The 21,726-nt window shown below is 40.8% G+C and overlaps 1 protein-coding gene across 1 annotated transcript in view; it reads left to right on the forward strand.

Annotated features, from left to right (window-relative positions):
• Nucleotides 1-21,726, forward strand: part of si:ch211-26b3.4 (connector enhancer of kinase suppressor of ras 2) — a 75,438-nt gene that overhangs the window by 25,779 nt on the left and 27,933 nt on the right. The window contains exons 3-8 of the mRNA XM_034121257.1: nucleotides 2,507-2,709; nucleotides 3,734-3,821; nucleotides 5,908-5,949; nucleotides 15,560-15,679; nucleotides 16,979-17,038; nucleotides 17,193-17,261. Of these exons, the coding sequence (XP_033977148.1) occupies nucleotides 2,507-2,709; nucleotides 3,734-3,821; nucleotides 5,908-5,949; nucleotides 15,560-15,679; nucleotides 16,979-17,038; nucleotides 17,193-17,261 (582 nt within the window). The remainder of the gene's footprint in view (nucleotides 1-2,506; nucleotides 2,710-3,733; nucleotides 3,822-5,907; nucleotides 5,950-15,559; nucleotides 15,680-16,978; nucleotides 17,039-17,192; nucleotides 17,262-21,726) is intronic.

The following is a 21,726-nucleotide window of genomic DNA, read 5'->3' on the forward strand; positions in this document are numbered from 1 at the left end:
AAGGGATTTTTTGTCTTCGGTTGATCGTCTAATAATTTGTTTTCTTGGGTTAGTTGTTGATTCCTAAGGGGAACCCTTTCTACATTAAAACACTTGTTTGAGAAACTCCCTTGAAAAAAGGTTGTTACAAACAAATCAAACCATGTATCATAATGTGTATTCTGGTGTTAAGCTGCTTGAAACAGCCCTTCTTTTATTCTATAAGCTGCTTATTTAAACTGTAGTCAAGTTTATTAATATATGTAATAAATGTGCTTTATAAATAATACAAATTCAAAAGGCATAAATCATGAAATTACAAAAATATATATGATAACAACACATGTAAAATGGTATGATAAAAACAAATATCCTAAGAAGGTATATCAATAAAATAGAATAACAGAATAAGGTATAAATAAATGAGGGTACTAAGACTTAATGTTGAAAATCAAAACAAGGGAAAGCATTACACAAGACACAAACAAAAGAGGTCAGATAAGAAGGTAGTACATGTAAAACAAATAATATAATAAGGAAAATATAAAATATGAAAATATTGATACTTACTTACTTTTTCCATGTGGTAGATGATGCCATACAGAAGGACGATAATGACTGAAGACTGTAAATAGATATTTTGTAAAATCAAAATGAGAAAATGCCTCATAGCTGGACTTGTTACCGAGAAAGATCCTGCAGTAGATTAAAAATGCAATCATTATTCAAATCTCATGTGGTTGAGATGAGCAGTGAACACAGATCCTCCCAGCTGTGAGCCACACACACACACACACACACACACACACACACACACACACACACACACACACACACACACACACACACACACACACACACACACACACACACACACACACACACACACACACACACACACCACACACACACGATCAATAGTCCTCTTGATTAATAGCCATTAGATGCTCTCCATTTAAGTGAATGTACAGTGGAGCGAGACTGATTAATGTTGGAGGATTGAAAAGGAAAATGATTCCTGTGTGTGGCCGAAACATTTCATAACCAGTGTATGAGTGCGATTCTGTGAACAATAGTGGAGATATCATCGTAGAGGAGAGGCCACTCCACACATGGCTGCTATGGCAACCACATCGACATGAAGGTGGACGAGGGTGGGTTGGGGGGGTGGTTGCTTAATGGCATCGCCCTCTTACTGTATTGATTTGACACGCACATGCACGCACCGCTCAAATTATTTCCCTCTCCTTCTCCACACACGCAGACAGTCCTCACAGCGTGGGCATTATTTGTCCCCCCCCCTTCATCTCGGCACTCCGTCCCCTGGAGAGAGACACACACAGGGCTTCAGATCGGATCACAGGACATGCTAATTACAGCTGTGCAAACATGTGCACTCCAAGTTCACGTATACATCTACATTTCCCACAGAATACAGGAGATTATACGGAACACAGTGTCTGCATGACCCAGTTTTCACAGAGAAGCATAGCCGGGCGCTCCCCATCTCTCTCTCCCTCTTGTCTTCTGCCTCTTTAGTTCCTCTATTCTCTCCCTCTCTGCTGCCACTGCTGAAACCCCTCGCTCCTTTATAGTCGCTGTGGTCGTCGTGACTGTGTAGAAAAGATCTAGAGGCAGAGGAGGAATGGATACGTCTAGCTGAGTGTGTGCATCTGACTTTACGGGTTTAAGTGTGTGTGTGCGTGTGTGTGTGTGTGTGTGTGTGTGTGTGTGTGTGTGTGTGTGTGTGTGTGTGTGTGTGTGTGTGTGTGTGTGTGTGTGTGTGTGTGTGTGTGTGTGTGTGTGTGTGTGTGGCCTTTGTCAGCAGGAATCAGGCTCTGTCAGGCAGGACATGACTGGAGGTGCCTTGGGATGCCGAGCGCAATGTGGCTCAGTGGGTCTATGTGTGTGTGTTTGTGTGTATGTGTGTGTGTGTGTGTTTATCTAAAAGGGTCACGGTGCAGTAATGGGATGCTCAACCAGCTTGGTGTTCTTGTATTAGCGTGCAGAGTGGCTATATATATATATATATATATATAGGTTATATGTAAAATGCTAATGGATATTCCGAGAGAGTTATTCTAATTTCAGGTCTTTCCACTTACAAAAAAGTGTAATGACTGTAGCTACTTTTAGTGCTTAAACCCATACAACTTGTCAAAAGGTAATCCATATTTAGAAAGATCAATGTTAAAGTATTTATTACAGCGGTTTTATGTTATTCTTTTGTGTTTACTTGTGGATACTTAAAGTCAAGTGCGGGCTAAGCTAACCACAGCTTGACTTCAACTCAATAGAGACTGACAGATATATAAAAGAGCGGTATCAATCATCTTATCTAACTCACAGAAAGTTTCCACAACTATTTCTTTAACCATTGATCAAATATATCCCTGCCAGAAGTAACCTAAAGCCAATGTCTTTGATGCAGACTGCGCAACAAAAGTAGCATGTTACTGTAGCTTAGCAGCAGCAACACCTGCATGTGGTTCTACTTCTAAAACGAATCCCTCTGTTTGTCCTCCAGAACTATGGCCTAGAGACGGAGAACCTCAGAACTTTGTCACACAAGCTGAATGCTTCGGCGAAAAACCTCCAGAACTTCATCCTGGGCCGGCGGAGGGGCGGGCACTACGACGGACGAGCTTCCCGGAGGCTACCCAACGACTTCCTCACCTCCGTGGTGGACCTGATCGGTGCAGCCAAGAACCTGCTAGCCTGGCTCGACAGGTAACATTTATTTGACCATACATTTTTAAGAGAATTTAAATAAAGTAGGGATGAAGGGTTTAATGTGCATCTATAATCAGAATATCAGTGGTTCGATCCCCAGTGTCCAAGATATTAACCCCATATTGTTCTCGCTGTGTATTTGGTATCATAATCTAATGTAATGATCACATAAAATAAATATGTAAATCCTATAGGCCTATTGATGTTTTAGTGTTAGTTATTTTATTACAAATGGCAAACCAGGCAGTGGACAAAATAATAAGAACACATTACAACCTCCTTCTGAAACAAAAGTTAAACAACAATAAAACCTTATTAACTCACATGATATGGTAAAATCAGTAATACATGGGTAAAGAGGATTGTTTTTGATGTTGTTCCTGACATAAGTGCAGCTGATGGAGCCGGATGAAACTGAGGACACATACAAATAAAGCAATGTTTGAGCTTTAGAAGATTTCTTGGCTGCATCGACTTCTGGCCGTGATATAAAACTAAATATTGTTGTATGTCTGAATCACATGCTCATGTGCTCTGAGAGGAAAACAGAACAGCTTTTATTGTCCTCCACTGCCCTGTTACAGCTTTTAGAATCACAGACTTACTTAGCAAATAAATGAATGCAACAAAATAAAAACACCAAGCAAACATCACCTCCTCAAAACAGAAATGCGCTCATTTATTTTTATAGAATGGCCCAATATGCTTTTGTTCACATTCATTATAGAGTGGTTGTGAGACCTTAGATTACTTTTTTTCAGACATTTAAAAAAAAAGTATAGTACTAAAAGAATCACAAAAAAACATCTACAGTAAACTCTTTACAAAAATGAGGCACTAAAAAAAAAGAAGAATAGGAGGAAAACATAATTCTCCACCACAGGAACTTTTGATGATAAAAATAACGAAATGTAGAATAAGATCATAACGATAATTGTATCCAAAGTTCTACAAACGTTTACCACATGTTTACGGTTTCAGATGCATTTGTCTGATCATGATCTCTATTTTTGCCTTTCAGGTCTCCATTTGCCAGTGTGACAGAGTATTCGTTACTGAAGAACAACATTGTGCAGCTCTGCTTAGAATTAACCACCATCGTACAACAGGTGATTTCACAAATACTCACAAACACATGGGGGTGCATGCATTACTCATTGCAATATTCATACAGTATAAGTTACGCTAATAAAATAAAGGTCAGAACTTAATCGTGTTTGTATTGGTAGCATCAATACAGTGTTTTCTAGTCTATAACTCATTTACTCACTATAGACAATAAGTGGAACATATGCCAGCTGCCTTAGGCACATTTCTCAATGACTCACTGTTAGACCACAACCACTCTTTAACTTGTGGGCCCTGGTGGAGCCATTTCCCATCCCGTCATTTCCTGATGCTAGGCAAATCTAGCTATCATCTTTGAGGACAGCACACTTCAGTGGTGTCGTAAGGTGTGTTTGCAGTTTGCCAGGAAGAGAGCACACCAAGCTCAGGAGACAGATGGTGGGCTAGCTAGCACGTTAGCTTGTCAGTTTTAGACAGTAGGGAATGAGGCAGAGGAACAACTACACCCAGTGGGTTAGGGTTAGGGATTGTTCTTTGGCTTATTTTTTGTTATCAGTGTAACAAAGTCTGGAAGCTTGGTAAAATTAGCAACCTAGATGGCTAGTTAGCTAAAAGCTGACTAGTTGGCTAAATCTTGTGAGAGTAACGTCAATGGTTATGTTTGCATTAAGTTGTTCATTTTACTAATTTCCCTCAATATGCAGTGGCAATGATACACATACAAATGGCCGACACTCTGACCACTCTACATTGATTAATGGCAATGTCCAAACATCTCCTATTCTATTTCTATGGATATGACACTACGGATCAATATATATATAAACACATATTTAACTAATAGCTATCACCATACAACTTCTACAGTTCATTACTTAAATAAAGACCATTCTTTTTTGTATGACAGGCCTTATTAACTATTATTTTGAAATGTGCAAATGAGGTATTATCTTGCTAAATATGTGCTCATTTTATACATTTCTGGAGCATTGGTTCTAAATAATTGTTTGATTACAGAATGTTGACTTATTTGAGTCAAGCACTTTTGTAGAGAAAATATCTCTATTCTGGGATTTTGTCAACAGCCATTTAAAACATCAATTTTCACTAAATAACTCGAGAAAACCACCTCTAAAGACATTTTCTTTTTTTATTGTGGAGTTCAATAACTTTACATGGTCCAAAGATTAACTAAGAAATACTACCATGAAGTTGTTTACTTTACTTACTTACACAATGACTTATTGTGGTTTCTGATGAGGCATTGTCTAATGCTGTTGTATTTTTAGGAGAAATCTAGACAGGCAAATAGACAATATCAGTTCAATAAACACCTAAAGTATTATTTTTGGATGTTTCCTTTCCACTAGTCTGAAAAAAGACAGCTTAAACGCTTAAATGGACTAGTTCATGGACAAACAATGGTTTTGCCTGTAGTGTCACACCACCACTCTGATACTGCAGAAATCTCATTGTTTGGACAGAAAGTATGTCTGCTCTCCTGGACTCCATCCACATCCTTCCTGTAAGAGCCTGCTCAGAGTGTGTGAGAGTGTGTTTGTACGTGTGCCCGGAGTGAGTCCTGGAGCCGAGCAGATAAAACCCATCCCCTCTTTAAAAGGGCCAGAGGAGAGGGAGGAGGAAGGGGCCACCGTGGTACGACAATGGGCCAAATGAACATGTGGCTGCCAGGGTGCAGCGAGACAGACAAAGGTGGCAGCACCGCCCGCACTAATGCATCAAACGGATGAATAAACCACCACCATGCACATCTGGTGGATTCAGTGGGCTGCTTTCCCAGAAATAGATTAACTATCAGCTATCCTTAAATAACAATCTGTCATGTTCAAATAATGTAGTGTCTAAATCCTGCGGAGGCTCGTGAAGCAGAGTAGATCCAGAACTGGTCATCCAATGTTTTAGTCTGCCTAGATTATAAAGTAATATGCATAATGCGCACGGTTAGAAAATGAAATAGCTGACTGCTGATGTTCTCCATAGAAAGAAAAAGTCATCCATCATTCCCTCTGCTGTCTCATTTGTCTTCCGTGCGGATGTTCACATAGATGCTTTCTCCATCTCATGTTTCCTTCTTCTCTCTTTTTCTGTATTCCTCTCGTTTTACAGGATTGCACTGTGTACGAGACAGAGAACAAGATTCTCCATGTGGTAAGTTTCTGCTTTAAAATGCTTCTTGTGTAAAGCTCAATTCAAATTGTGGGACTGTTTTTCCATCACAGAAAACACTGAAGAGGCACTGTGGCATTCTCAGCTTTAAAAGAGGAAAATAGTTACAACAAGACTGTTATCAAACTGTTTACAGTCTGATAATATAGCATCAATCTCTCTGTTGTTGCACATTATACAAAACATATAATAAAGTATTTATTGTATAAAGTACCATGACATTTTTCACATTCAACCACCAATAAATTCTTTTCTGAAAAGAAAATCTAGCAAGTTTAAAACTTGCAGAGTAGTTCTGCATTTTGTAAAATACATGTCAAATTCCCACACAATATCAGGTGTGGTCTTACATGGTATTGATAGACCAACAGTAGTTATTAAGCAAAAAAATGTAATAATCCAATAATTATAACTACTCAAATTTTGGATTTTATCATATAATATTAATGCATATTCCATTTAGATTATAATGCATGTTTCCTTTGCGTTGGGCAATAAACCAGACATCAATGAGTACCAACAAAATAAAAACCAACAACAATAATATGAATTTGTGCTAATATAGCTTCCTGCATGAGGGACGTGCTTTCGCAATTTTAGATCCAATAAAAGAGCCGTAATGACAAAATTGCACGAGATCATAAACACATTTAAAGGCTGAAAAAGATCTGTATGTGTGTGTTCGCCCACGCTTTCTGTGTGCAGTGTGTGTCTTTGACAGAGAAGCACTGTGTGTGTTTTCGTGGGAATTTGTGGCACAAAACCGTGCATGTGAATTTGCAAGCGAGCCTGAGGCCTTTTGAACGCTCCAGTTTAGCTTCTGTGTATGTGTTTTTTCCACTCGTGTGTGTGTGTGTGTTTGTGTGATCGTGCATGTTTGACGGAGAAATGTCTGTGTCCATGTGTGAAACCGAATGAGCAGCTAGTGTGTGATCGGGGCTGACAGTTGAATCAGGACACTTCCTGCTGCCATTCAAGGTCAGGTGGAGGAAACCAGAGAAAATGTCGGCAGGATGAGGTCACAGAAACCAAAGCCAAAAAATTAATCCTAATAAGGATGTTCTGTCAGTAAATATGCAATTGTATGACATGCTTCTATGAAACAAACCCAATATACGTACGTTTGAACTTGAGATGTTGCGGTGTCCCCCCGGTCAAAGTGTCTCCCCTTGCCTTTTTTGGTTGTATTTAACCTTTGTTGTTACAGGAAAGTGACATCAGGCAAATTCAAATAAATAGCCCTGCACATGCGCACACACACACACACACACACACACACACACACACACACACACACCACACACACACACACACACACACACACACACACACACACACACCACACACACACACACACACACACACACACACACACACACACACATACACACACATACACACACATACACACACACACACACACACTCTGAGTGCCAGACTTAAGGCTACACATGACTAAGTCTGTTATGTGTGGGAGGTTTATGTGTGAAACAGGGAGACAGCGTGAAGGGAGCAAGAGGAGGTGTTTGTTTTTAGATGCTGCTTCCTCGCAGAGTATTGTTTACTACTGCATGGGTCTAAGTGGAAGTAAAGTGGAACTCACACATAGGTTGACGATGTTTATGATACGCAGTTGATATCATTAGCTCTAATTCTGGAAATTGGACATTATTTCCATTTAGAAGAAGTTAGAAAAAGTTGACCAGTGTGTCGAATTCTGTCACCAGCCATACAAACATAGTTTTTCGCTAAATAACTCATTTTCAGAAAACGAATTCTAACGATATGTATTGTGGAGTTCAATAAACTTCGCAAGGTACAAATATTAACTGATAGGGCTTTCACACCAACGCGATTCCCGTTCTAGCTCCGTGCTAGAGCTTTTCTGGTTCGGAACCGGTTTTTATTTTCAGCCCCCGTTTTGTTCACACCGCCCAGAGCCCGACTGGTGCTGCCGCTGCTGCGTCACGACATCACCGTTTACGTCGCTTACGGCGCTCACTACAACAACAACAATGGGGGACTTCGTCGGGTCGATGATCGTGTTGCTTTTAATCATACGAAGCCAGATTAAATTAAATAACTACTTCTCAACCCTTGTATTTTTCTCCAGAGTGCCGTGGTTCATTGTTTATTAATGTGTTTCAGCGGCATTTACCGACCGCTGCAGTGCTGCTCTTCCACGGGAGTTTATTCTCCCGTTAGCTCCGGGTTAGCTCACACGGCAGCGGCCGATGTAAAGTATTCACTGTCTGACTGTCACACAAGCAGCTGATACATATCCCCAATTCCCCATAAGTGAATGTGTTTCAGTATGAATTGACGCTGTTTGGCATCACAACGCTGTTATGAAAGTTTCTCTGGTATAAAATGGGTGATGTTAGCATAGCAACCGAAGCTAAACTGACTATCTTGACTACTTGTTGCTATCCTATTGTGGCATAAGCCGTTTTCTACAGGCACATTTTACCGGCGTATCTTTCATTATGATTCTACTTGTGATAGTCGGACATGACAACCTGTGCAGCCCATGTATTGATTCCATCCGATAGCTGCTATAATACAAAACAAAACGTCTGCCTGCTCTCCACAATGATCAATAACAGCGAACGGATGGTCAAAGTAAGGTACAAATAAACAGAATCACACGAAGCCTGGTTAGTGTTGCCTGACTTTATAAAGTGTGTTTTTTTTTTACAAGTGTGTGTTTGCGTTCTAGTCACTTTGCTCAGCACTACTGCTGGTTACAACTTTTATTTGCTGTACTCGCCTTTAACTGTTAGCTCAGGTTAATCTCGCCCCCCCTCCGACGTAAGCGTGACGTATGCGGTTCTTGCTTCTAGACCGAAAAATGTTTGGTGCTTGAAACGAACCGGATTCCGGAGCTTAGAGGCGGCTCCACTGCGGTGTGAACAGGAAAAACCAGTGCTTTTCAGGCTCTAGCTCCGAACCGGCCCTGGAACCGCGTTGGTGTGAAAGCCCCATTATAGATACTACCATGAAGCTGGTTACTTACTGTCACATATGCATGCAATGCATACAGAGTTAAGGCTGTTACGACAGTGTTGCAACATGCTTTACGGCATGGGAAGGACTGCTTTACTACAGAGTAAGCCCGCCAGTTGTTATGTTTCTGCCTACTGTAATGTCTTGACTTACTGTTGAATAAACCTGAGTCGTAAAAGATACTCGACCCTCGATCATTCTACATGGTGTCAGAAGTGACCTGTGAGTCACAGGAAATAAATAAGACAAAGTAAAGGAATATAGACGGCGGAATGGCCAAGTTTAATCCCCCAGCGAACTTTTCTTTTGATAAACCGACTGAATAGCCAGAATGGAGGCAACACTTTGAGCGGTACAGACTCGCTACTAAACTCGACAAAGATGACGGGAGAGTGCAGGTGAGCTGCCTGATTTATGCCATGGGCAACGAGGCTGAAAATATATTTAAGTCGTTCACTTTTGCCGAAGAAGATGATGGCGATGACTTTGCCGTTGTGGTGGGAAAGTTCAACGAGTACTTTTTCCCGAGGAGGAACGTTATCCACGAGAGGGCATGTTTCCACCAGCGGGTCCAGCGGCCAGGGGAGAAGGCAGAGGGTTTCATCCGAGCCCTGAACTTCAGCAACTTCAATGTCACATCCCTGACATCCACAACTCCGGAGCCTGTCCCTTCAACCATAGAACCAGCGCAGCCATATTAACCCCAAAGCAGCAGCCCTGCGACCGTTGAGACTGTCAAAACCGTCGGCATCGGTGAACCGAAACAGGCTGGTTCCGACTGCATGGAGGTTTGTTGTCAGGACATTGAGACGGGTAAAGCTGCACAGCTAATTGTAGATAAAAAGGAGACCGCTAGATCGTTTGGGCAAAGAGAAAGGTACTTCAATGCAGAATGGTACAAAAACAGAGAGTGGTTAATTCTTTGCAAAACCACTAAACGAGCCTTCTGTGAAATATGCAGATTTGCTGCTGTCAAACGGCTTGTAACTTTCTCCAAATGTGGAGATGACTGCTTTGTAAATACCCGAGTTAATAACTGGAAAAAGTGCCCAAGCCTCCTGGACAGCCACGAAAAGTCTCATTTTCACAGAGAGTGTACATGTTCAAAAAAAGTGCGCTTACTTCAATCAAACACCAGTTAACATTCAGCTTGTCAAACAAGAGCGTATTGAGCAGGAAAAACTAAGTGATGGAATGATGGAGCAACTGCGCTGTCATATGTGGGCTGGACCTGTATAGTTTAATTTACAGGAAAGGAGTGAGCAGAGTTGTCCATTCTTGTTCTGTTTTCTGTGACTATCTTCCTCCCCATGCTGAACACCCTCTCAGACTTTCAGTTGCGCGTGCTACTAAAGAGACGCGTTACCATGGAAACCAAACAATGGTGTAGCTATATTGAAGTCCGAGTGGAAACAGTAACATTTGGAGCGTTATGTTAGAATGAAACATGTCGTCGTGACTCACAAATCAGATTTAGTCAGAAACCGGGAGAAATGCGGGATAAATATGACCCCGGGAGGAAACCGGGAGAGGGCAATGAAAATCGGGAGGGTTGGCAAGTATGTCACATACACACGCACTTTTTGCCCCCCCCCCACTTCTGAAATGAATCCGGCGCCGCTGACATAGGCCTATGTAAAAATCTCTCATACACACATGTGAAACGCTCTCACACACAACAGCGTTGCAGTCAGGAAGAAAAGCAAATAAGCAATGTGGAGCGGCACCTCACCACTTCATAAGGAGTTTAACCGTGACACTTTTCGAAATCCCGTTTGTGTCCCCCCACTTTACAAATAGGCCTATGTTTATTATAATTTTTTAGAGAGAGAGAGAGAGAGAGAGAGAGAGAGAGAGAGAGAGAGAGAAAAAACAACACACTTTTATCTATTTAATGTAGCCTAGTTGTAAAAAATAAGCTTGGCTTACCATTTTATTGGAGCGATGAGGAACAGGTGGGGCTTGAAAAGGCCCACCTGTTCAAAGTGGGGAATGACAGAAAAAGTTTGAGAACCACTGGGCTAATGCCATGGATGTATAATAAGAACTGGATACAGCGTGGGAGGCGGGGCCTCATTCATTCCTATGAGAGTTGCTCATTCGCGCATGATGATAAAATGGCCCAACTTTTGAGAGAGCGAAACGTCACAGATTACCCGGCATGCCTGAGAAGTACCCGTATGTGCGCTCATAGCGCATGCACAACTTTAACCATGCCCCCCAAAATGCTCGTTCACATCAAGCACGTCAATTTGCGTACACGTAACAGCACCGCACGTTCATGACAGCATGGTAATGGTTTGTTATTATGATAGATTTGATATAAACGAGGCGGCAGTTAGCAGCTAGCGGTTAGCTAGTAATTATGCTAATTTACACATCAATCGTTATGTACTTTTATATTACGCTGTAACAGGATCTAGTGATATCCAAGCAACAGAGCTTCATTTAGCATGAAAGAATTATTGCACTGTATATATATATGTATATATATACAGTGCAATAAGCTTCTTAGTGCAATAAGAAGCTACAGGGACGTTAATCTATGTCGGTAATATTAACTTTATTTAATACAACATTTACGGTACAAGATTTAATCATACAGCCCATGTAGTATAATATTTTACAAATGATGAATTACAGCAAACATGTGCAATATATCCATTATTACAGCTCCGTGGGCTGGCAGTAAGGCGATATGGGTCCGTTCTTATTGTGCATCCATGGGTAAAGATAAACGCATGTAGTGCTGAACACGTAACATGAACGTGCCGGGCGGCGCGGTCCCGTGGGTTAGATGCGCGTTCATAATGCAGAGGGAAATAACTCTCAGAATAACGTTATTAGCACATTTTTACAACTTGAGGAACGAATGTTTTTAATAAGGGCTATACAAGTGTTCATACTGGGTAGTTTATTTAGTTTAAAAAAAATTATCCAACGATTTACAGACCACTCTTTCCCCATGTAAGTCAATGGGAAAAAGTGTTTCCGGGCCTGGCAACCAAAAGGAAGTGTAGTACCGCCGTTTGGCCAGCACGAATATTTTCATCTGAGTCCGGCGCACTTCCTGGGGGCTTGGCTAATGCGAGCAAATAAAATGGCGGCTTCACAAAACTTTTTTTAGTTTTACAGGGCGTGGTTTGCAATTCGCCCAGCCAATCAGAAATTGTTAGCCTGGCCGACACACCCACGAACCATTTCCTCCCCAGGAAAGTATTACCTCGCTAGCAGGGACTATCTGCGGGTGAAAAGGTTTGCACAAACTACTAGTTCCAGATCCTTTTTGGTGTGAAACCAAATCCCCCCCCCTATCAGCCTAGTTCGGGGGGAAAGTGCCTATAGATACACGCTTCCTTTTGGGGAGTGATACGGTTGGCTTATTAGTTCAGTAGAAACAAATTGTCCCTAAATGACTGCTTACAACAAGGTCTGTGGATTAGCTAAATTAACCAGGTACTTATTTATGGAAAGACACAAACCCAGGCCAAGTTATAGTTCCATTATATCAGAAAGAAGGCAGATATCTTGATATCTCCAACAACTCCCACCAATACAATCTAGATTAATAAATAAAACTGCAGATAAGAGCAAAATGCTGTTGTTCTTTTACTTTGGGGTGAATTGTCCCTTTAAGAGTCATGTGGATGTTGATGCAGACAGACATACCGTAAGGGGTCTCCAGTGTGCATCCAGCATGGGGCTCTGCTTGTTTTAGCGCTCTGGTCAGCTCTGCTGTAGCTACTGTAGTGCTAGTTGTACGTTTGTCAATAATGCAAAACTCACTGCTACTGTGCTCTCCTTCAGACTACGGCCCGCAGCAATCAGATGGACTGGGATAGTGTGTGCGTGTGCGTGTGCGTGCGTGCGTGTGTGTGCGTGTGTGTGTGTGTGTGTGTAAGATATGAGCATGTGCGAGTCTGTCTGTCTGATGGAGCGTGAAGTGTGTATCACTGTGTGTGTTTTTATGTGCATGCATGCATAAGGATGAGAGAAATTACATAAGACTGTCCTAGTTGTGTGTGCTTTTTCACATTTCCCTTGTTTTCTCCCCTTTCCTCCCTCATCACCTCTTTTCTCCTCTGTTTTCCTCCCTCTCCATCTCCCCTCTCCGTTTGCCCCGTTTCCTCCTCCCTTTCTCCATCTTCCCGTATATGCTCCTGGGTGTGGAGTAGATGAAAACCGAGCTTAGTGTACGTGCTATAGAAGGTGTGAGGTGGGGAGGAACAAAGCATGGGAGAGAAAGAGGGAGGTTGAGGTGGTGGTTGGTGAGGAAGAGGGGGGGGGGGGGGGTGCAGTGTGTAGCCAGAGCTTAATCCTTTTGGCAGCGTACTATGTCTGGCTTTCGGTTTGACTGCTCTTAAATCTCACGCCAGCCGACCACATAAGTTAACTTCCCTATAATCTGCGCTGTGATTCTCCGGAGGCGTGTCACATCAAGGCGGGGTGTGTCAGAGCTGGACCGGTCCAAAGTCTCAACACTGCTATCTGGCCTTTTGTCTCTCGGGCCCGTCTTAACCCCGGGTCAAGACTATTAGTCCGATGATCAAAGAGGGATACAAGCAAAGCAGCAAGATTGTCACAGGGAGAGGTTTCCAGCTGGGGACTTCACGTGCTATTTATGGCTCTATAGGCAGGATTAGATATACTCTGCTTCTGCCTTCCCCCTACTTATTCCTAAATCTTATTTATCTATTTCCCAAGGGTTCAGCAATATACTGTATATTTCCATTTTAATATCTCAAGAAAAAAATGTAAATATAAAGCATGTTTTCTGTTAATAAATAAATGGTCTATATCAGGGGTGTCCAAACTGTTTACACTGAGGGCCACATACAGAAAAAACATATGAAAGGCTGGCCCCTCAATATATGTGAGGTATACTGCCTCGTAAGTTAATTTGTAAGTTAGCAAAATCAATTCAAATTCAAGTGAATTATACTTGATACTTGAATATGCTTTAAGAAAACAAACCAGCCAGTATTGGCAGCTTATTCCTTAAAACAGAAGCCTCAGATTGATTATAATAAGGGGAGATATGAAGAAATATATGAAAAGTGGGCTCACTAACACATGAATACTACTTTGTAATATCTGTTTACATATATATTTAAGAAGTACAATATAAGAAAAGCATACTTTTTGAATTTGCTGAGGGCCAATTCGAAATGGACAATTCGAAATCGTTAACGCAAGTAACGTGATAATTTTGTGCGTAGTAACTGTAATGTAATTACTGCTGAACCAACAGTAACGCGTTATACTACTGCGTTACAGACAAATGTAATCTGATTACTGTAACACGTTATTTTGTAGCGCGTTACTCCCAACACAGGCTAGTTATCAGTTGAAACAATGTAATCTTTCAATGTCGTTACATTGAAATGCGACAAATTACCATTTTGAATTATCTCCCAGCCCTTCATTCCCCCTTTGATTTTTTAAATGAAATCTCATTGGTGTCTGTTGATGACATAAAAAGTCCTGGGTATCCCATTACGTAATGTGTGCATACTTTGATAAGAACATAATATTGCTGCCTGTATACAGTACACGGAAACTAAAGTGTGTTTTTCAAATAACTGACCCAGAAAAGGATGGAATTGTGTGTGTTTTCGTATGTGTGTGTGAGAGCGCATCACATAGCCAGCTCGCAGAAGATCCACCACCTTTTCTCTCATACTGACTGAATCACAGGCTCTGAGCTATAGAGTGTGTCTGTGTGTGTGTGTGCGCGCGCGCGTGCGCGCGTGTGTGTGTGTGTATACAGTAAGTGTGTGTGTTCATTTCATAACTATAATCCCGTAATTGCTCATTATGATTGAGATCAGAAGATTATTTTATGCAGGGTTCATCACTGTCATGCTGCTTGTGTGAATAAAGACGGCATATATTCTCTTACATGTATGACGGTTACGTTTCTGTGTGTGTGTCAGTGTGTTTGTGTGCGTGTGTGTGCAGGAAACCCAGGGTAACGCGCTCTGCTGTGTGCCCCCTTTAGTCAGTCAGCCACGATTAGAAGGCAGAGATGTTGCTGATGATAAATCGACTTAGCATGCGTGACCAAACAGACAAATAGCCTGAAAAATCATCAACGTTTATTTTGAACAAAGGCAAGGTGAAGCCTTTTTATTTGGTGCATTTTCTCAGATGCACTACATAATAGGAATGTGAGTGTAAGAAATAATGTAGAGGTAATCTAACCACTTTTTCAAGATTTTGTTTGGTTCCTGAAATAGCCCTATCATCCGAACAAATAAAATGTGTGCTCTGTAATTTAGATGTTAGTAAATGTCATGCGGGCACCTCGGGGCCGGCTGGTATCCGTGATGTGTTGTTCTGTCTGTGACAGCGTCTTGTGGGCTTGCCTGTGGACAAACTGTGACAGGAAACAGTTTGTGTGCCGGAGTGATGAAAGTGGCGATGTGGAACAATCTGATGAAATGATTTCTGTTTCACCTCCTCAAGCTAGGTCACGGCATCCCTCACGGACCAAAACCAATCTCAATAACTTTCTCTTTTTGTCCCTTTTCTTTCCCTACCTCTCTTCCTGTCTTTTATCCTCTGCTTCTTTTTTCCTCTCCAGTGTAAGACCTTAGCGGGGATATGCGACCACATCATCTCACTGTCGTCAGACTCTCTGGTCTCTCAGTCTGCCCATCTGGAAGTGGTCCACCTCACCAGCATCATGCCAAGTGAAGGCCTGGTGAGGACCCACCTGAGCATGCACGCAGATCAATATCAATGTTCAGCTCAGCTCTACAGAGCATTTTATCATCAAAAGTTTCCTAAGGGCAGAATTTTGTTTCGAACATTGGTTTGGACATATAGTATTGAAGGTATAGTAACATTTCCGCATTAAAATGTCTCAAAAACAACCTACATAATCTCAAATGTTTGTAACAATATTCAAACCAAGAGAACTTTGTAAAACCAATATGGGTCACCTGTAGTGCAGATGTACAGTATCCCCTTGGGTCATTCATCAGCCTTGTGTTCATTGGCCAGAGTCTGTCATAATTAGAATTTTTTACCAGTTTTAAGCCCTTTTTTAGGAGAAACTTTATGAATCTTGGTTTTTAAACCAGATGAAGGATTTTTTTATCAGACATCTGGATCTTAAGTTATTCTTTTTTGCCATTCTTACTCACTTGGTAAGTTTGTTGTGGAGATGAAGGGAACTCTACGGATAATTCCTCTTTCTGTAAAAAAAAAACACCCTGAACTTGAGGGAATCCTAAGCGGGACTGACTGCAATGACGTCAATGGTGCAGAAACGCATGTGTTCTAAATATTAGGGGGACATGTCCCCTGCGTCTCCACCAAAACCTAAGCCTATGTTTTATTTAGACTGTTTTTCACACAGCATTTAAACAGCATCTCCCTTTGAAGCTGTTAATAATGTTCTTACATGACTGAATCCAAGTCTCTACAATGCCTTTGAAAATAATATTAAATATTCAAGGTGTGTAAATATGCAATGCCTGGCTTTTGCACTCTTATTTATTATTTATTGTTACAGGACTTCACCGGGTCACAATGTGAAGGTTTTGCTTTTATGTCTTCAGTCAGATCTTTATGGGGATACAATTTTAAGTACATTTTTGGGGGGAAAAAAAGCATACTGTTTCAGACAGAGCTCAAGGGGCCATTGAATGTGTGTAGAACATTGATGTTGAAACATAACCTTAACCCGATTGGATATTTTGCAGCAATATGTCATCATCAAAACCCAAAATAAAGAGTCTAGTTTTTATTAAAAAAACAGTCCTATTAGAGTTAAAATATTGGGTAATCTATAATAAGGGTCACTAAGTTTGCTTTGGAGGGTCTTGGTCAACCAACACTTCACTTATATAGTTGATAGTTACGTCTTGAATTTGTTCCACATCCGTAAGTCAGGTCAAGACAAAGATTGACAGATACAAACGTTTTTTCCTGTGTATTCTATTACTCAATAGTACTATATTATACTGAATCCTGCCTGCCTATGCTTGTTTTTCAGGGGATGTACATCAAATCGACGTATGATGGTCTCCACGTTATCACAGGAACCACAGAGAATGTGAGTTTTTGTTTCACCCTGTAGGAATCTTGACACTCCGCAGACTACAACTCATGGTCTCTAATTCCACAATGACATTGAATCCAAGCCTTAATATATCCTAAATTTGCTTCCGTTGTCCTTCTCTGTCCTCCAATTACTTCTGCCTCTGCAGTCTCCGGCAGACCTGTGTAAGAAGATCCACGCAGGGGACGAGGTGATCCAAGTCAATCACCAGACAGTGGTGAGTAAAAACCTTCCAACAATGTAGTCCCAAAGAGTCAAAGGAAATGTAGTTTTCATGTATTTCTGTCTTCCGTTCTTCATCCTGTGCTATGATAAGGAGATGTACATGATGTCTACCACCACCACCACTGCTGCCGTCATGGTGCTTCCTGTCCTGTGCAGCTATGTAGGCTAATTAGACTTGCCGCTGGAGCAGATTATATGATGATTATTACCTTTGTTCGGTCCAGTGTGATTGTCAGCTCACTCTTTTCCAGAATTTGTTCCCATTGTCGTTAGAAACCCCTGAAGGAGGGGGCTGGTTGAAATGTGTTCCACTTTCAGACTTGAATAACTCGTATTTTCTTCCTTCAACTCATCACATCAGAGGGAAGCTCGAAAATGGGCAGCCATTTTAAATGGAAACGGGGCCTTGTGAGAGCATGTGATTGAGGGCTCAGTTGATTGCCTGTGCTGTCAGCTCTGGCACAAACGATTCGTTCCAGCATTTATTTGAGATATCTGAGGGATGGGAGGAAAAAGAAAAGAAAAGTTGGTGTCTTGTGTGTCTTTTGTGTGCTTTCCCATTAGTATTCCTGGTACGTCTCGATAGGTACTACTCGTTTGAACGCATGGAGTGCTGTTGATTGACGCGTGAGGGAGGCACGTGTTATCTCCCTCCCTCTCTCTCTCATCGAGGGGACAGTGCAGATCGCACCCTGCTAGGCTCTCAGCTCCAACCCTTCATTACTCCCTCAGCTAGACCCTCACCCCTCTGATCCCTCACTCTGGGGGAGGAGATAAGCAGGGGGAGACAGAGGTGTGTGTGCAATGGAGAAAGGGAAATGAGGGGATGCTGGGAGGGGGCAGAGCTGGGAGAGTGGGAGGAAAAAGGAAGGTGGGAAAACGGAAGGAAATCTCTTATCATAATACAAAAAAATGCAGTCCTAAATCAAGCTGCTGATACACACTACCAGCAAACCCTCTGTCATCATCATGGGTGATAAGTTTATCTAGCAAGACTCCATATTTAAAAATTAGATTAGTGTGAATATTGAATAAACAAATTCTATTACATCATAGAAACATTATGTAGCCCTAGCCCACGTATTTAGCAACAGCACTGCCTTCATGTCTATGCATGAGCTTCTGTTTGAGACCCACTTCAAAACAGGACTTGCAGTTTTTAGCTCAGCTTTTTTCTTTTGAGGTAAAATGTGGATTTTGCTCAAATAACAAACTGACTGTTTGAAGAGGCAACATCATTATGTGGAGGTAATAGCATCTGGGAAAATAATGAAGACCCTGGAGATTTGAAAAACCTCTCCAGAAGCAGTTTATGCTCTATTATTATTTTTGGTTGGTCTCTCCCTGTCTTCCCTTTTCCCTCTGCTCGCTGTATTTGGATTAAAGAACTGTTCTAAACCGGTCTGGTTAGGATAGGCTTTGTGTTTGCTGTTAGCATACACAGTTCGCTGGCCAACATTGTGGTGGAGCTAACAAGGGATTAGAAGGTTAGCATGACCGAGTGTTATGAATGTCACAAGGCTCAGGACCCAAACGCACAACACCAGAAGCAGGTCAGGATTAACAAAGTATTTAATGAAAGGGCAAAAACACAAAACGCTCACTAGGAGGATCAAAACTGAGAAACTATAAGATCAAAAACGCTAAACAAAACATCTACTTGGATTATCAAAAACGTAACACAAAGAGTCTATCAAAAATATACTTACAGTAGCAAGGTCAAGGGATGACTGGCAGACTTGGTGAGACAAGACGAACTGGCACAGGACAAGGGGAGACGCAGACTATATATACACAAGGTAAGGGGACACAGGTGGCAACAATTAAGGGAGGAGCTGACAATCACACTGGAGGGAAAACACACAAGGGCAGGAAGGGTTTGACAAAATAAAACAGGAAGTCACAAGACAAAGCAAAAGACAAAGGATTGAACTAAATGAATTAACTTAACATAAATGTCGAGACGTTTTAACCGTTTGTTTTTTAGTTCTAATTTAAACAAAAAAAACAACAGAAACGGGTCGTTTTTTTGTTTTTCAATTTTGCCCCAAAACGGAAAAACGGAAATTCAGCTCGTTTTTTCGTTTTTCTGTTCTTACTGTTAAAACAAGTATACCACTCAATGTTTCGTTTCCATAGGTGGGTGGGTCTCCAGTGCCTCCTTGCTTCTGATTGGCTAGTTTGCCCTATGCTTGCGCTGTACTCTTCAAAATAAAGGTTCTAACTCTTTGCCTTTACACAGTGCAAAAATGACAAGCTTCTGCTATCTTTGATGAGCGATAACATTATTTTTGGCCATTCGTTTTTCATGAGACTGATGAAGTTGGAATCAGTTGTAGTTACAACTATCCCAAATACTATGAAATACTTTTACTGTGTACTTCTTGATACTCTCCTGTCAAAGTCCCCTCCATGGTACAACAATGTCTGTCTTGCTGCTATATGTGACGAGCAATACAAATACTTTTAAGTTTGAAGACTGATCATTTTGGACTCAGTAGTTAGACTACTAGCGCAAAGACTATAAAATACTTTTATTTTGTACTTTCAGAGAAATCCTCTGTCAAATTGTCCACCCTGAATACCCCATGCAGATGCTCCTGTTGTCTGTCAAACACAAGCAGAAACATTTCCAAAAATGGAAAGTTATCTTGGTCCCGCTCCCCACGTGAAAAACAGGGTACGTTTAGTGCTGCTAATGTAATGAAAATGGCTAGTAGTGTTTTATTTAAATGGATATTTAGATAGTCAACTAAGAAACATAAAGTACTTGAAACGTACATTTTGGTAACAATTTTGAATATGATCATTTTCTTGAGCTTTAAACTCCTGGGGTCAAAATGACCACCAAGGATAGAGGGTGTAAAGCAAATGTGAAGATAAAGGAGGGTTAAGAATACATTATATAGCAGTTTTTTGTTTTACAATATCCTAAAGTCTATTTTTAACACACTATTGAGTTGGCTTTTTCATTACATTTAAAATATAAATTGTACCTAAAATAATACTGAGTGAGCAGGCTATACATATTCACACCATTATGCAATCATAGGATATTTTTAGTTCGAAAGATATTTGTCCAAATTGACTACAAATTAGTACAAATGCAAAACATTAAAAAAAAGAAGCCTTACGGGTCCCTTTTAAAATATATATATATTTTGTATAATGTTCTGGTGCCTTATTTTCAATTTGAAAACAAATGGCAATTTTATTAATACAGCAGATGAAAAGATTTGCAATTCTTCATGGGTGTCATTGGCTCTCTAGATAAAGGCAGTATCTGTTTGCTAACCTCAGATATTGATTTATTTAAATAAGTGACCTTTGAATACATATTGCAAACATAGCCTTAAAAAGGTGCAGGAAAAGGACTTCAAATATTACTTAAAGACTGGACTTTTTAATTCAGTCAAGAGAAGAGAAAAGAGAAGAAAGGAAAGAAAATCGTTATAAGGGGTGATGTAACATTAATGAGAGACATAATATGGCTAGGGAGGCTGTGGCTGATCGTGCGTTGATCTTCGGATCAGGGGGGCACTGGTTCAATCCCCACTGCAGTCAGCATGTCGTTGTGTCCCTGGGCTTCACCCCAAATAGCTCCTGTGAGGATTGTCTACAGTATTGAGTGTATGTAAGTCGCTTTAAGGTAAAAGCAACTAACAAGTGACATGTAGAGGTCAGTGGCAGGGTCATTTTTTGATCATGGGGCATCACCCTTGTACAGCATCAGGACAATATCTCTATGGAGTCAGACACTGAAAGTGTGCTGGAGGCTGATGCGTTGACTGGGACTGATGGAAAGATGAGGCTGATGAGACTGAAGAATCTGCGAGGAACGAACTAGGGGCAGAGAAATAATCATATTTTAACCCTTTAATTGCCAGACCAAGAAGAAATCTATGGACAAATTATTTCTTTGCATTTTTTTTATCAAATAGGACACAAATAACCACAAACCATTTTGATTTTTTTTACTGACCACACAGTTTTGTTTTTATGAGCCTCTACCAACTGGTCGAGCTGGCCTTGGCAAAAGTGCATTTTCAACAATCATCATATAGTACAGTATTTGTATGCATCAAACTCAAATAAAACACAAACACATTTTTTATTTTATGGAAGATGAGCAATATATACAACCAGATATATTCATGAAAAATAATAAATTATAATTGTAAAACAAAAAAGAAATGGAAAAAAGTAATGGAAAGTGTTTTTCATTATAAAAAGTTTGGCCTAACAACAACTGGCCTAACAGCAAATGTCTATATCCTGTGTTGGCCTAACTTGCTCATGTGTGTGCAACTTTGGGCTGAATGCCATGCATGAAAGGTGCTATATAAATTATTATCGCTCTTTCACTCTGAGACTCATAAGGCAGTACTAGATTTAGTAATATTACCATGAATCTAGCCATTCATTTACCATATTTTATTGGAAAACATCTCTGAAAC

Source organism: Trematomus bernacchii, unplaced genomic scaffold (genome assembly GCF_902827165.1).
Source record: "Trematomus bernacchii unplaced genomic scaffold, fTreBer1.1, whole genome shotgun sequence".
NCBI lineage: Eukaryota > Metazoa > Chordata > Actinopteri > Perciformes > Nototheniidae > Trematomus > Trematomus bernacchii.